Source organism: Crocodylus porosus, unplaced genomic scaffold, assembly GCF_001723895.1.
Source record: "Crocodylus porosus isolate Cpor-Errol unplaced genomic scaffold, CroPor_comp1, whole genome shotgun sequence".
In the NCBI taxonomy this organism is placed as follows: Eukaryota; Metazoa; Chordata; order Crocodylia; family Crocodylidae; genus Crocodylus; species Crocodylus porosus.
Genome location: NW_017728907.1, coordinates 3398660 through 3415162, shown reverse-complemented (window position 1 = coordinate 3415162; position 16503 = coordinate 3398660). Strand labels below are relative to the sequence as shown.

The 16503-nt window shown below is 45.5% G+C and overlaps 1 protein-coding gene across 1 annotated transcript in view; it reads left to right on the top strand.

The window, feature by feature from the left end:
- Positions 1–3682: 3682 nt before the first annotated feature.
- Positions 3683–16503, top strand: part of CLCC1 (chloride channel CLIC like 1) — a 21864-nt gene continuing 9043 nt past the window's right edge. Inside the window, exons 1-5 of the mRNA XM_019530564.1 lie at positions 3683–3990; positions 4929–5069; positions 7779–7889; positions 11853–11963; positions 13029–13250. Of these exons, the coding sequence (XP_019386109.1) occupies positions 4938–5069; positions 7779–7889; positions 11853–11963; positions 13029–13250 (576 nt within the window). The 5' untranslated portion in view covers positions 3683–3990; positions 4929–4937. The remainder of the gene's footprint in view (positions 3991–4928; positions 5070–7778; positions 7890–11852; positions 11964–13028; positions 13251–16503) is intronic.

Genomic DNA, 16503 nt, shown 5'->3' with positions numbered 1-16503 from the left:
CCCCAACTGACTTCCTGCCCTTTGGGCAGGGGGCTGGACTCGATGATCTCCCGAGGTCCCTTCCAGCCCTAATGTCTATGAAATCTATGAAATGCAGACAGAGGCCTGCAGTGGCTCAGGCTAGAAGCCAGGGGGCTAAAGCAAGCCCTCCCTTCCCTTAGGCAGTGGCCGAAAGGCTGGAGGGTAGGGGGCAGGCAGGACTAGGGTGGCAAGGCCCCCGCAGGCCGTTGAGTATGGCTGGGGAGGGGTTAATAAACCTGGACAGTATTGCCAACCCTCATGATTTTTGGTGGTGTTCTTAAAGTCTACACTTTGGGAATGTGAAAAACTTACAGAGGTAAGTCTGTGGCGGACAGGGAGGGGACTGGGGCTGGGGCAGGCCCTGCACAGCTGGGGGCAAGGCGGGGCATGGGACAGAGCCACAAGTGGCTCGTCCAGGGGGCATGGGGAGGAGATGGTGGCTCCCACTGCTGCACATGCCCCAGGAGGCAGGGGTGGGGATGTGCCTCCTGATCTGCATGTCAATACCACAGCTGTAATTATGGCATCCTCTGCTGTCTCTGTCTTGCCTGTGCTCCTACTTATTGCACCAAGCACAAGATTTAATTTTTACTGAACAAGTTAATAACTTCCCATTTGTAGACAACACTTTGAAGCAGGTTAAATGCCTTTTGCATTGCTGTTTGCACATTTGGCGGCATATTCCACATTAATTCCAGCCGCTGTAGTACTTTCGGTGGCATAACGTGCCTTAAATTACTTTGGGATGCAGCAAATGACTTTGGGGCACTGCAAAGTAAAACACCCCTGAGGAGTTTTAGTTTCTAAACCCTACAGCCATGGAGGGAAGCACTGGGCCCCATGCAACTCAGGGTCTCTGCAGGCAGCCCAGCAGCAGCCCAAGAAGGCAGGCTCCACAGAAGGGGACAAAAAAGCCTGATCTTTTATTTTCTTCCCCCACTGGAGCCTGCCTGAGCTGTGCAGGGGCCCGGTGCTTTCCTCCACAGCTGTCGTGCCCCCTGGGACTACCAGGGCTGGGTGTTTTGCAGGGGGGTGCTGCCAATGCTGCAGAGGGAAGAACCAGTTTCCCCCCTGCAGCTCAGCTCTGCCTGCCAGCAGCTTGCTCTCCCCTCCCTGCTGCTGGAGAGGCAGGTAAGGATCAGACTCTGACACGGGTGTACATGACATAGGGGTTTACTTTGCCTAAAATGAAGCGGTGTTTTTAAAAAAAATACCGCTTCAATGTACGGAGAATTAAACCCATGTGCCGCATATAAACTGCCCTTTATGAGCAAAGAAGATTGCCTTCACTGACACATGATCATGAAGGATCTGTAACCTTTTCACTAATGTACACATAATATTAAATAACTGGCTGGCTCTATAATAGTGAAGCATTGGCTTTCCTATAAAGCAATGGTGCTCAACCTTGTGGCCCCATGGGCCAGCTAGGTGGTGTGTGGGGTCAGTCCACAGGCCAGATCAGTCCCTGCGTAGCCTTCACCTGCCCCTGCATGCCCAAATTGGCATAATATATATACCAATAATGCTACCTATACATATGTGCCTACAATGCTATTACTACTCCCCCACTGCCAAACTTGTGGGCCCATGCGGAGTCCCGTGGGTCAGATGATATTGCTCCAGAGGCCATATTTGGCCCCTGGGCTGAGAATTGTAGGTCACTCCTTGAGGCACAACACTAAATGCGAAGCAGTTCCTCTGACTGGCAAGCAGTGTGTTCTCTGAAGGGTCCTTGAACCCTATTAATTGTCACTACCTAATGAAGTTGTTTTAAAATAAAGGGATGGGGATCCAAAGGCTCACGTCCTTTTGCTCTTAAAGCAAGTGCTCTTTCAGCTACCTGTGGGTGTGGCCTTTAGACACTTCACGTCAAAATGATTGAGGTTACTGTACCACGTTGAGGGAAAAGTGTCTTGCCCTCAGAAGAGAGCAGAGGAATGGAAAGGAGAAGAATCCCAGCCTACTGTCATACAGAAAGCCCCACATCTTCTGATGACTGGTCTGTAGTTCAAAAATTGCAGTCCTTGGGTGTTTTTCATATGCTCCAGGCCTGGGATGCTTTAATGAAAGCGCCTCTGACATCTCCATACTTCAAAATGGCAGGGGGGTGCTTTAAAGCTCGTTGAAGGAGCTGTAGCTAAAGTACTCCCCCCCCCCCCCCCACACACACACTCCCATTTTGGAGCACAGGGATGCTGATGCACAAGACTGTTGGAGGTGCACTAATTAGCATGCTCCAGCAGATGAATTAATTGAGTCTGCCTCCGCTACAGGCAGTCCTTGGACTTAAGAAGCGGTTTTCAAGAACCAATTGTCATAAGTCAAAACACTGCAACTTGGAACCGATTTTCCCATAGGATTGGTTTCTGAACCGAGGCCTGAGACCCTATTTTCACAAAAATAACCCAGAATGTTGTACTCAATCAATTATGGATGAGTAGTATAGCTACATTAATGTACGTATATTTTAAATAACAATCATACGGATTTGGAAGGACTGCTTTGAGATGACTTTGCTGGACTTTTTGAAGGGCTCTTGGCTGCAGCTTTTTCTGGAGTCTTGTCTGGTTTCTTAGTGTCCAAGGAAGTTTGGACAGATGTTCCCAGGGAGACAGGTGACGCAGCAAGTGTTCACTGGCGCGGCGCTGCATCAGATGAAGTGCTGTAAAGTCGAAACTGACATCAGGGTGTCAATTTATAAGTGTCCTCACTACCTTCGTTGCAACTCAAGATGTTATAAGTCGAGGCCTCTCTGTATTGTACTTACAGCGCAGGGGATCAGTCTCCCCCATACACCTCAAGCTGCTTCCCTGAGCAGTAACAGCAACGACCCCGTGGGGGTACTGCCGCCAGGGGCACAAGCCCCTGCCGAGGGCATGTTAATTAGCTCTGTCCTAGCCCCGCCCCGAGTCCAGAGAGGCAGCCTGTAGCGCAGCAACGGACAGCGGGGACTCCCTTAAGCGCACCTTGCCAGCAGCTCACGGCAGAGCCCAGCAGCCAGCGATCGCTGCCCGCGCGACGCCGAGCCAGTCCGACGCCACCTGCAGAGCGGGCCCGGGTGAATTGGCGGGAAGGGCGGGGTGAGGGCCCGGCGCTCCACGGCCCCGCCTAGCCCCGCCCCATTGGCTGCCCGTCGTCACGTGCTTGGGGAGCAGACGAGAGGCGCTGAGGCGGCTGTGTCAGTTGTCTCAGTCGGAGCCGCAGGGTGGTAGGTGCGCATCCACGTCCCCTACCGCAGGCTTCCGCGGAGCCGGGCGGCGGTCTGGGAGCTCGGCGCTCATCGCGCTGGCAGGGGGTGGGGGAGCCGGCCGAGGGGGTCGCTCCCGGTCAGCGTTGTTATGGCACCGCCTATCGCCAAAGGGGGCGGTGTCAGCTCCCACCTCGAGGTCTCCTCCCTCGGCCTGAGGGCCCTGCTCCGCGCGTTCGGGACGGGCCCGATTTCGCCACGGGAAGCACGCCCTGGAGCGCCCCTCCGCCCAGCGAGCCGTGATGGGTCTGGTCCCGCTTTCTTACCAGTAAAGATTCAGACGCCCAGTTGCACTTTGGCTCCACAGCTGTAATCTTGGGGTGGGGCTGGGAGTTTAAAGAACGTATCTGAAACCTTTCCCAGCTGTGTTTCTGGGTTGGTAAACAGGTAGGAGAAAGAGCAGTTCGCTCCTATTTAAAATTATTGGGAAGTGATTGGTTGCTAAAGGAAAAGATGTTTGACTCTGTTATGGTCTGTTAAATGCTGCTTCTCGACAGGCCAGAGCTCCCTGTTACAGCTATGGCAAATGTCAGGGAAGAAACATGGACTGGCAGGGGCATGAGAAGTCACAGCTACTTAACCTTGAAATACTTGGTAAAATTGTGGTCGTGTTCCTCTTCTTTCGTGTCAGCAATTCAGTTGGAACTAGGAAGCCACTTGCATGAACAAAGACTGCCTGTGTGAGCTGGATCCTGAGAAACAGAACATCTGTGACCAGCGTTAGTTGTATTGGGTGCCTGCACATGTGCATGGAGCCTGCTCTGATGCTTTGCATGGGAGCAGATTCAATTAATTGAGATTACTGGAGCAAGGAAATCAACATGCTCCAGCAGACTCTGGCATCACTTGTATCAGTATGCCTGTGCTGAAAAATGGTGATGGGGAGCTTTAAAGCTCATTCAGCCAGTTTTAGTCCAAAATGCCCTGCCACCATTTTTCAGCCTGGGGTGCTGATGCACATGATGCTCCAGGCATGTTAATTAGCACAGCTGTCAGAGCTTTGCTAATTAAAGTTCCCCCACACCTCCCAGAGCACATGTCTAAATGCCCACATGGTGCCTGCGCATGAGTGTGGAGGCTGCTCCCATGTACTGGAATTTCAGTGCATTGGAGCACTCAATTAACCAAGTCTGCTGAAGCCTAGCAATTGCTACACTCCAGCAGCCTCCTGCGTCTCCTGTATCAGTGTCCCCATGCTTAAAAATGGTGGCCGTGGCTCTTGAACTAAAGCTCATTGGACGATGATAGATCATTTTTAAGCATGGGGATGCTGATACAGGTGGCTCTTAGGAAATCAAAATCTAGTCGTTTATGACTTGATCCATGTATTTGCTTTAATCCTGATGTCAAAAGAAGTGTTGCTTGGATTAAGTAAGATATAGTGATGGTTTTTGAACTGCATCTTGTATCTGGCAACTTTGGACTCTACACACACAAATCTCTATGTTCTTGGCCAGTAATTCTAACCAAATGGCATAATGGGATAAACTGATGCTGTTGAAAACAGATATGAATGATTTATTTTCTTAAAGTGAAAATAACAGTTATTTAGACAAACGGAGATTAATTTGCTGTGGGAATAAGTTATATACTTGATGCTAAACCAACATTTTTATTTACTTATTTATTTAATTACACTTGTGGATATTTGTTTTAGTGATACAAGATGCACCTTCCTTTGGTACTGTGCACAGCTCTGCTGATAGGAAGTGGCAGTGCTCAGGATGATGATTGGATTGACCCCACAGATATGCTCAATTATGATGCAGCTTCAATGAGCATGCGAAGACCTAACAAGGCAAGTGCAAAAAAGGCAAAAAATGTGTGTGTGTAAAACAATAAACTTGTTGGAAGAATAAAGTTAGGAAATGGAAAAGTTAGAGTTTTCTCTAGAATCTTAACTTTTCCTCTTTGTATGAAATTTCATCTTCATACAGTTTTCAATTGCATGTTCATATTCTGTTTTTACCCTGGACCCCTACCTCATTCTAAGCCCAAAATGGTCCTTTCCTGTGGTTGAATCAGGGCTGTCTGATGTAAAAACCTGTTTTGTGTTGGACCTTTCCTTTATTATTTTGCAGAAAGTGGAAGTCATAGAGTGAATGTGAGGCATAGTCTCATGGTTAAGGTAGTTGAATTGTATCCTGGAGAGCTGCCTTCTAAGCCTGTCTCTCCCAGAGCATCCCTAGGTGATATAGACCTGGGGTGGCCAACCTGTGCCATGCGTGCCCTAAAGTGACATGGACAGCATCTGTGTGTATGATATAAGGAGGAGACAGCACAGTGTCACATACAGCACGGAGCAGAAAGCAATGCATCGGATCTAGCAGGGAGTACAGGGGAATGAGCAGAAAGCAGAGTAGAGTATTGGGCCGGGGAAGGGCATCAGAATAGCACTCGGGGAGAGTGCAGAGCTAATTTATGATGCACCTTCCAAAAAGTTTGGCCCCTCTGATGCAGGAAGATCAAGTCAATCATTTTTTTTCCATTGTTTATATGTTCTTCGCAAGGACTATGAGCTCTAATTTTTTTTTCAGAAGCAGTGAGCCCTTGCTGTAACTGAAATTAGTGGGAGTTTTAAATATTTGAAGTTCCACGTAATGCATATCATTTCTATGTTGGCAGAAACTTCATATTACAATGCTTATAAATATGAAAATATGCTTGTAATAAATTAATATTTGTATTTAATTAAGAAGGCTGTTGGTTCTGAATATGCATCTTGAAGGACATTTTATAAAGAAGCATTGGGATTTATGTCAAACACTACAAAATCTTAGCAGCGAGGTGGTACTATCACTTAACTTGGAAGTCTTCAAGAGGAGGCTTGATGGTCACCTGGCTGGGGTCATCTGACCTCAGTCCTCTTTCCTGCCAGGGGCAGGGGGTTGGACACAATGATCCATTGGGTCCCTTCCGACTCAATAATCTATGAATCTGTGAATGCTTCTGCAGAGCCTGCAGCATGAAACTTCATTCCGAATAGTATTTGTATGAGGCTTTTGATTCCTGTAGACTTGCACCTGCTTGTTCCATGGCTGCATTTGGCTCAGACCCCTTCTACCTGTGCAGGGAAAGGTGCAGTAGGATCTAACACTTGATCTACGCAGTTGCAGCTCCTGTCATGGACATGGTGGATTGCCATCATGCCTTATCATCAGTGCAGGGGGAGCCTGCTTCTGCAGCTGAGAAGGCTTGCAGCAGGGGCTGCAGGCATTGCAGTGGGGGCAGTGTCCGGAATGCTGCCTCCACTGTAAACGTTGTCAGCTGTGGAACTCACAGCAGGGACTGTGGGAGACTGCTGCAAGCCTTGTGAGGTGTGGGGCTTGAAGTGGCAGCATTTTTCCACGCATTTCCCCCATGCGAGCCTTGCAACCTATATGGGCTGTGGGTCTTGCAGCAGGAGCAGTGCAGGGAAATGCTGTAGCTGCTGCAAACCCAGCACCTCATTTGGCTTGCAGCAGGGGCAGTGTTCTCCCTGCTGTGAACCCTGCAGGTGTGTTGGCTATGGGACCTGCAGCAGTATGGGGGAACACTGCTGCTTCTGTGAGCCCTGCACCCCAGGACACTTGCAGTAGCGTTCTTCCCACTGTGAGCCCCACAGGTGAAGCCACAGCCCCAGCTACGAGCTTTGTCAGCTGCAGGGCTGGCAGCAGATGATTCGCCCTTGTGTCTGGGAGCCACTCAAGTGATGGGGCTCCCAGCCACAGAGGAGCACTTGGCCAGATGTTCAATTAACTTTGCAGCTTGTTCTAATCATGCTATTATGACACATCTTTTGTGGAATAATGTTGTAGCTTATTGCTTGTTTTACCTTTTAATTGCTTGAATATGTAGCTGGGTCACAGCTTACAGTGCGATTACCTAGTTCAGTGGTTCCCAACCTTTTTTCTGCAACCCACTGCTGAGAGCAGAGCGCAGCATTGTTGGGGCTGGGAGAGCTCCCGGCACGCGGTGCGGCTTGTCCTTTGTGTGCAGCACCACCAGCGTTGCCCCTGCAACCCTCATTTGGGAACTGCTGATGTAGTTGATCATGCTTTAAGTTTGTTGTGTAGTAGGGCTTTAGTGCATGTTAGATGGTTGTTTTTTTTTTTTTGTTTTTTTTTTTGAGGAACCTTTTCAGTACATATACCTGTTTGCCTATAAAAACAGAAAAGAGATAGTGCAAAAAGAGCTCCAGTGAAGGAATCTATACAATTAATAAATGTGATGCTTAAGGAATGGTTGTGAGAGATTATAGAGACAGCATGAAACCAGTTTGAGGTGGAGAGAGAGGAAGCAAAGGGAACAGTAGAGAGAGCATGGGAAGGAACTCTGAAAGACTGAATTGAATGAACATTATAATAAGAACATTGTTCAGTTGCTTTAGCTCCTTTAGCATTCCTGTGTTTCACATCCCATTGACTATCCAGTACATTGGTGAATGAAAGGGCAGGATTATTTTACATTTACTAAAACTTATCTGTAACTAGATTATAAAGGAATGCATAATTCTTTTTAACAACAGGTAAACGATGATGAGTCTGAGACCGAGAAGACAGCGAATGCTGATGAGAGCACTGCAAGCCAAGAGGACTCACAGGGTTGTCAAAGAACAGTGGAATCCCTAATGCAACAGGTTTGTTTTGAGTTTCAAAGTGTTTTGGGTTTTTTTTATCCTTTTTTTTTTTTTTTTTTTTTGGAAGTTTCCTCCAAAAATTTCCTGTGGTGTCCCATGATAACCTCTTAGCAAAACAGACTAACTGCGGCCTTGAACTTACTACAATCCACTGGCTGGGAAATTGGCTCCGTGCTAGGACCCAGAGGGTGGTGGTTCACAGAAATCAATCGTCGTGGTGCCCTGTTACCAGTGGGGTCCCCCAAGGCTCTGTCCTTGGGCCTGCGCTATTCAACATCTTCATTAATGATGTGGACATGGGTATCGGAAGCAGACTGGCCAAGTTCTCCGACGACACCAAACTCTGGGGTAAAGTGTCCACACCTGAGGACAGGAGGGTGATCCAGGCTGACCTTGACAGGCTCAGGAAATGGGCGGATGAGAACCTGATGGTGTTTAACACTGAAAAATGCAAGTTTCTCTACCTTGGGAAGAAAAACCTGAAGCACGCTTATAGGCTTGGCAGTGCTATGCTGGATAGCACTACAGGTGAAAGGGACTCGGGGGTTATGGTTGACCACAAGATGAGCATGAGCCTTCAATGTGATGCTGCAGCTAATAAAGCGACCAAAATGCTGGCTTGCATCCATGGATGCTTCTCAAGCAAATCCCAAGACGTCCTTCTCCTGTTGTACTCGGCCTTGATGAGGCTGCAGCTGGAGTACTGCATTCAGTTTTGGGCTCCACAATTCAGAAAGGATGTGGAAAGGCTTGAGAGAGTGCAGAGAAGAGCTACATGCATAATCAAGGATCAGGAAAACGGACCTTATGATGACAGGCTGAGAGCCATGGGACTCTTCAGACTGGAAAAGCGCAGGCTCAGGGGTGAACTGGTAGCTGCCTACAAGTTTATCAGGGGTGCTCACCAGGACCTGAGGGAACATCTGTTCACCAGAGCGCCTGAAGGGATGACAAGGTCAAATGGTCACAAACTCCTCCATGATCGCTTCAGGCTGGACATAAGGAAGAACTTTACTGTCCAAGCCCCCCAGATTTGGAATAGGCTGCCACCAGAGGTGGTTCAAGCACCCACTTTGAACATCCTTCAAGAGACATTTGGATGTTTATCTTGCTGGGATCCTAGGATCCCTGCTGACTTCCTGTCCCTGGGGTAGGGGGCTGGACTCTGAGGTCCCTTCCAGCCCTAATGTCTATGAAATCCTCCATAATGTCAGCAAAGATGAGTCAGAGCAGGTAGATTAGTAGGTTATTAGTTAGTTTTGAAGCTTAGATAATGAAATAAAGCATTTTTTGTGAAGAAATACTTACTGTTTTGGTCTCTTAATTTGATTTATGATCTCTGGATTGCCATGTATTGTCAGGGGGAAACTTTGTCTCATTTTAAAAGGACAATGAGAAGAAATTTGTGTACAATATAAATAAAGCGTACATGTATTTAAAAATTGTCGCACATACAACAGAATGTGAAATGCTTGCATAAATATTTGAACTTTAATGGAAGAACAGATTTTTGACTGGCATTAAATGTTTCCTTTCAGTATTAGCAATTAAAACAAGTATTTGAGAATCAGGTAGTTAAACTCGCTTGTCTCTGTTCCGTCGCTTGTCTCTATTCCGTCATCCAAATTATGGTTAGAGATCCAAGTATCTTATAATTGCTCTGTCAAAGGGCTTGTCTGGGTTGCAAGCCTTCTGTCAGTAGCTAGCAGTTGCCTCTGACTGCTGCATGTGCCACTTGTGTTGGCATGGTGCACAGCAGATGCTGGGAGGCATTGGTAGTTAAGGGGGTGCTGGTAATCAGGATAAAGTGCAAGGGGTGCTTAAAGCAACTTTGGTTGTTGGCAACAGAAGCTTTCTGTCTCTCGGTGGTCTGGGGCTACATTGCTTGCAGAACAGCCCAAGTAATGTTGGAGACCTGTCTTGGTTTGTTTAGACTGTGGCTGTGATGCGCTACTGCCGAGCATGTTATCCCCCTGCTGCTCTCCAAACATGAAAGTACAGCAGTGAGGCTGCTCTAGGCTTGTCCCCAGTGACTCCATTCAAATATGCTGGAAGCTGACTTCATACGTACTTCAAGGGGACACACTCAGCATCTTTGTAGGCATACATTCAGATTTGAAGCATGCCTGCAGGTGCCACTGTATGGAGATATTTCAATAGTAGTGCCTTGCTGCTACGGTAAAGACATGCCCTTTGTCTCTGGAAGAGCCTAGAATGGGGAAGTTTAGGTCCCTCGCCTCCACCGACTGACACTTCTTTACAGTACAGTACCTCTTGGATAACCAGCACACAATTCTCTCTGTCTGCCTCTGTCTCTCTCTATCTTTTGTGCTCCCGTTTGCTGCCACTGCTGCCTTTCTGCTGCCGCAAACCCCCTGAGGCCCTGATCCCTGCTGCTGCAGCCAGCGAGTGCAGAACCTTTTTTTTTTTTCTTTTTTGAAGTGTCAGGCATCTGGGGCTGGGTGGGGGATGCAGCCATGGGGGCTTCTCTCATGGCTCCCCCTGCCTGGGGAGAGGCAGGCACAGCCAGAAGAGCTGTGGGAAAACATGCAGCCACCTGGCTGTGCCTGCCTGTCCCTGGCCGATCCGAATCTTTTTCGAATCGATTCAGAGGCTTTGGATTTGATTTGGACCCTTTAATGGGTCTCTCAATTTGATTTGGATTTGGAGATTCATCTGCTGATTTGGGCTAGGTCTCCTCCGAATCGAGATTCAGCAACCAAAGCTTCATGGTGGTGGGGTGTTAGCCTGAGGTTGTGTGTTTAGCCTGAGGTTTGAATGAATAAACTGTACTATTGGAGAGTCAGTGTTTGTACTTTGCAGCTCGCTTTGGTGCTATCATCTTTAGGCTTTTGTAGATTTTTTAGAATGCTGACTTGTAGAATTTCTGCAGATTGTCCTTTCAATTCTCCCGGTTTTTTAAAATCTTATTTTGAAACGGAATTAGCAGGCTATTTAGAAATTTTCCTTTTTTAAAGCAAAATCTAGACTCTGATAATGTGATTAGAAATATTATTATTGTTATTACTATTTAGCTATAGATTTGTATCCTGCCCTATCTAGAAAGGCTCAGAGCAGCTTTTAGTAAATGACAACCCCTAGATATGAAACAACAGTAGATTCATCTGACTTGTCGCAGGTCCTGGAAGAGAAGGGGCTTTCAGGTGCCAAATCCAACTATATTTGTTGTATTAACATAGTTCAGAAAATGGGACTTCTACCCACAGATCCAGTCCTAGAGCATTTGAAACATGACTCTGCCCGCAGAGGGACAAGAGTTAGGCTTTTGACTGCTTAAAACTGAGACATTTGAAAATTTCCCTAGTAGGTGCTGCTGTTCTCCCCAAAACGGCAAATTATTAGTAGGCTACATTAGTCAGATGAAAACAGGTGTTCATTTTGTTTGTTGTAGTAAATTGTACTTAAGCAGGTTTGTTGTATTGCTGTGAGTTTTTAGGATAAGGTTAGGATCTGATTCTGACCCTTCAGATTGTGATATCAAATACTGCATTGATCAGAAACAAAAGAGGGAGATAAAATGTTCCATACACATTACATATTTATAATTAAAAATACACACATATAATAGATTTATGAAAACAGAAGTTGCAGCATTTTCTACAGACTTCTTTTCACAAAAATACAGATTTGGCAGTGGTGTGCAGATAAATGAAATGGGTACAATGGAAAAATACTGTGTAAAGTCCTTGATATTTAGCTTTGAATGTAGATCTATTTGAATCTAATCTATTTAGCTTTGAATCTGTGGAAAATATGAAAACAATTGTTCTTGAAGTCCTTGGTATGATTTTGTCTGATTATAGTAGCTGTAACAGGCTAATATTGGGAAACTTATCTTTATCAGTGTAGGTTACTAGTATCTTATAATGTTATTGATAATCTCATGCTAAAATTTAATGTTACTGGTGGAAGACGGTAATCTATAATGTTTTGTTGTTGTAGATTGAGGACTATAAGAAGAAGGAGAAGACCAACTTGTATGAAAGCAGCAGCATTCATATTTTTAGGCGTTACTTGAATAAAATTCTAAATGAAATTAGAAAACTTGGTTTTGTGAGTATTTTGTTAATAAAATAGTATTTTGTACTGCAATTGCCATTATTACCAATCAGAGTGACTTAAGTATTCCCCTTACAATAAATGAGACTGCAGTAAAAAGTCATTTTTATAGATTATTGTAATACGGTTGATGTAAAGGAAATAAAACTATTCCTACAATATTGTAATTTCAGTTCCAGTGATGGAAAAGTAGGTAGGTTTTGCCGCCTAGAGAAGAGCTTGTCCCTCTGCCCCCACAGTATAGGGAGCATTACTGAAGTTCAGAATCCAATGTGTTTTATGAAATATTGTAGGTACAGTAATGCACTACCCAGACTATGGGTATGCTAACTGGATCTCAAGAAACGAGTTCTTGTCAGTCTTTTTCATTTGACCATTTTTTAACGTATATTTTTTGAGCTTGCATAAAACAGGATTACTTTGTCTCATTCTCACCTTTTTGGTTATTACTTTTTCCCCATTGCAGCAGAGAGTTTTTCCTTAAGTATAAGTTAAATGATGAGCACTACAGGACTAGAAATGGAATGTACTATAAAATTTTCCATGTTTCAATACTAAAATCGTCACTGGTAAACGAGACAGTTTCTGTCTAAATCCTTCCTGCTACATTTTGGACTCCATTCTGTTTTAGAACAGATGACTTACTACTGTCTGCTAGTAGGGAGATTTGCTGGTATCCTAACAAAACATAAAGAGGTTCTGCTTTTGTTTTTCATGTATTTTGGAAGAAAATTTCAAAGTATACGATTTACTTGTCAACTTCCAAGTTTTTTGGATGCAAAAAAATAAACAAAAAGGCTACAAAAACTATAGATCTCAAATATAGCCTTACTCTAGTTGCCGGACCCATACAGGAAGATCTTATAACCACTTATAATTAGGACTCTGTTGAAAGTCCACATGGAAACCGGGTCCTACTTCCACAAGTCTGATTGCATAATGGTGAAAGGTTCATTTAATATTTAATATCTAACGCTTCATATTCTTACTTGTTTTTGTATAGATTTCCTATTGAAAATAGATTTGATTAATCATGGTTTTGTATTGCTTTCTTTTTAGCCTAATGAAAATACTGGTAGCATGCATTATGATTCTGAGATCGTCCTTACAAAACAAACTCTTTTAGAGATCGAAAAGTTTCTCAATGAAGAGGACTTGCAACCTGCTGCTTTGGATGATGCCCTTAATGATATGCAAACTAATTTTAAGCATCATGATTATGAGGCTTGGAAATGGAGGTTTGAGGATGCATTTGGAGTTTGTCCATATGATATCTTTATGGTAAGAGACATTATCATTTGGCTTATCTGATTTCTCTCTACTTTTTGAATCCCTTTAGGAAGCAGCTTTTTGAACTCTCCACATCTGCTGATCTTTTTTGTATTCTGTCTCTTGTCCAACCAGATATTGTAGTCTTGCTAACTGGAATCCATTTTAACTTTTTATTAGGGCCCAGAATACACAAAGTCTGTAAGGATTCAGAGTTCCCATGGACTGAGCAGTTTAGACTCTGCTTGTGTACCCTTATGCGGGGGTTAGTCTGAACACTAATACTGAGAAGTGGGGAGGGCAGAAGGTAAGGGGGCCACCTGACCCCCCCCCCCACTTTCTCTGTTGTAGCAAGAGGGAGGTAGGGAATTAAATTAAGACAGCCCTCCAATAATTAGATTTTATACCTGGAAAATTATAACAGGTGTACACATTTTTTCATATATAAAATTGGGGGTGGGGGGCAGTCTTAAATTTAGGGTTGACTTAGATTCAAGTAAATATGGTAATATGTTTGCTTATAGCAAGAGACAAATTGACAAATGTCATTGATAAATATTGTTTTTGGTAGCTCAGTAACTTAGAACATTTTAAGCAAGACTGATTTTTAATTTAATAATCACAAATTAAATAATTTGACTGAGATTCTGTTGTAACTATGTAAAGAGAGATGGTTAGTCATGTTAGTCGGATGTTAGAAAGCTGGGTAGATAGGTGCAGATGCATAGAGCACAAAAGGTTCACAAAAGCTAATCCAGGTAATGGGATAAGAATCCATCATCCCTGTTTAAACCATATTTAACATAGTCCAGTTTGTGGATTATTTCCTGTTCTGCAGTTTCCTGTTCAAACTGGTATTTAACATTTTTCTGCTTGAGAACAGCAATCCTGAGGTCAGCACTAGAGTGGCCAGGGAGTTTGATGTGTTCTGTTGTAGGCTGTTTTATTTTTCTGCAGTTGATGTCTGCTCGGTGTTCCTGCGTTCATTCTTACATGTAGAGTTGCCCTCTCCGTCCAGTGAAGGTGGGCATTGTAAGTGGGTGAAGGTATATATGATGTCAGTAGAGTTGCAGATGAATGAAGTTCAGATGTTATTACTGAACCAAATAAGGAGTACAACGTGTTCTGTATTGATGTAGGGGTGCAGTAGGCAGTTGGCTCCATTGCAAGGCCTGGTGCCTTGGTGAAAATACGGATTAGGTAGCCTGTTGCTTAAGAGACCCCATTTGAGGTTGCAGGGGTTGTCTGTAAGTCAGGGCAGGTCTGTCTGCCATGGCTGCCTTGAAATTGTCATACTTTTCCAGGAGGGATTGGAGGTTATTAATGATGTGTCTGAGGTGTTCAGGCTGGGGGCTGTAGGTGACAGCCAGAGGGATTCTGTTTCCCTTGTCCTGGCATTGGTATTGTAGCAGATCAGAGTTAGGCCTGAGTCCAGCATTGTTGATTTGAGTAGCTTGAATTTTGGGATTGTCTTGTAACTTTTTTTATGAAGTGCATCCCAATGTGGGATCAGAGCAGATCCAGCTATAATATAGAGTTTGGCTGTAGATGATGTATCAAGTGTATTTAGGGTGAAAGCTGGTGGTGTGAAGATAGCTGTGGCAGTTGCTTGGTTTCCAGTACAGTGTAGTGGTGATCCAGCAAATGCAGACCTTCACTGTAGTGCCTAAGAAATGAATCTGCTGCAAGGAATATTCCAGACATAGTCTGATGGAGGGGTGAAAGTTTTTCATGTCCTGGTAAAATATCTCTAGTTTCCTTCCCATATATCCTTATTATGAAGATGTGATCAATGTACCTGAGGTCTATCATAACCAGCGATCTGGGTTTTCAGTTTCCCATGGGAAAACAAAGAAAAACGTGGATTTCCCCTTTTACCGGAAGAAAGTGCTGATTTCTCATTTTAATGGAGAAACCTGCGGATTTTGCAGTTTTGCAAAGATCCCTCTGCAGGCTGACAAGAGCAGGAGGAGGGCAGTCAAGTACAGGGTGCCATGCACATGTATATGCTCATGGCAGCCAGGCGTATGTATATGCTCATGGCCACCAGTGAGCAGCTCCTGCAGGTAAGTTGGGGGGGGAGGGCCCCGGTGGGGAGTGAGACAGCTCCACCCCACCCTCCAACAAGCTACCTGTGGCCCTGAGTCCCCACTACTGGGCCTACTCTGGGGGGGGCAGGAGGGACCCATGCCCCCCCAGATCTGTATGTGGGGTGGGTGCAGGTTGCCCTCCCCTGGGGCTTCTGCAGCCCAGAGGGTACAACCTGGCACTGCAAGGCAGAGTGGGGCCTCATGGGGAAGCTGTTTGCTGCTGCGAGCTCTGCACTGCCCTGGCAATGCAACCCCTGGGGACAGCAGTGTGGGGCACGTGGGGTCATGCCCCTTGCTGCCATGTGGGTGGGGGATGCTTCACCAGGGCAACATGAAAGTTGCAGTGGCAAGCAGTTTCCCCATACGGGCTTGTTGTTCCCTGCAGTGCCTGGTTGCACCCACTGGGCTGTGGAGGCCCCAGGGGAGGGCAGCAGGGCAGGTGCCTGCAGCAGGCAGCCTGCCCCCACCCCATCCCACATACAGATCTGGGGGCAGGGTTTCCCCCTCCTTCCGGGTGTGCAGAAGGCAGTGGTGGGGTGGGGAGCTGGACTCTGCTCTGCTGCAGTAGCTGTAGGGGACTGTGGACCTGGGTCCCTGGGCAGCTCGGGGCCCCCTCTGGCAGAGCTGGGGGAGGGGCACCAGCAGGACTAGGGGACTGTGGTGGGGGGGAGTGAGGGGCCTTTCCTTTTAATAATGGATTTAGGAGTTTTTATCAGAGATTGTACGATTTTTTTTTTTTTTTTTTTAATCGGAGAATTTGGTTTTCGCTGATATTATTATTATTATTATTATTATTATTATTTTTTCTCAGGGAAAACTAGGATCCTTGACCATAACAAGGATTGTGTATGTGTAAACTCTTCCAGCCTGCATAGAGGTCTTTGCAAAAGTGGAAAATCCATGTTTCTCTGTTAAAATGAAAAGTTTGTTTTTTCTTGGTCAAAAGGGAAAATCCACATTTTCTTCTGTGGGAAACAGAAAACCTGGATCCCCAGTCATAAATATGTTGGCATATTGGGGGGTCATTATATGTGCCCATGGAGGTGCCATTTGTTTGTAGTTATAGGGCATCCCCAAACTTGAAATAGTTGCATGTGAGGACAAAGTGGGAGAATGTAAAGCAAACAAGCAGGTTTCTCATCAGGGATAATGTTCTTTATGGCTTGTAATCTCTC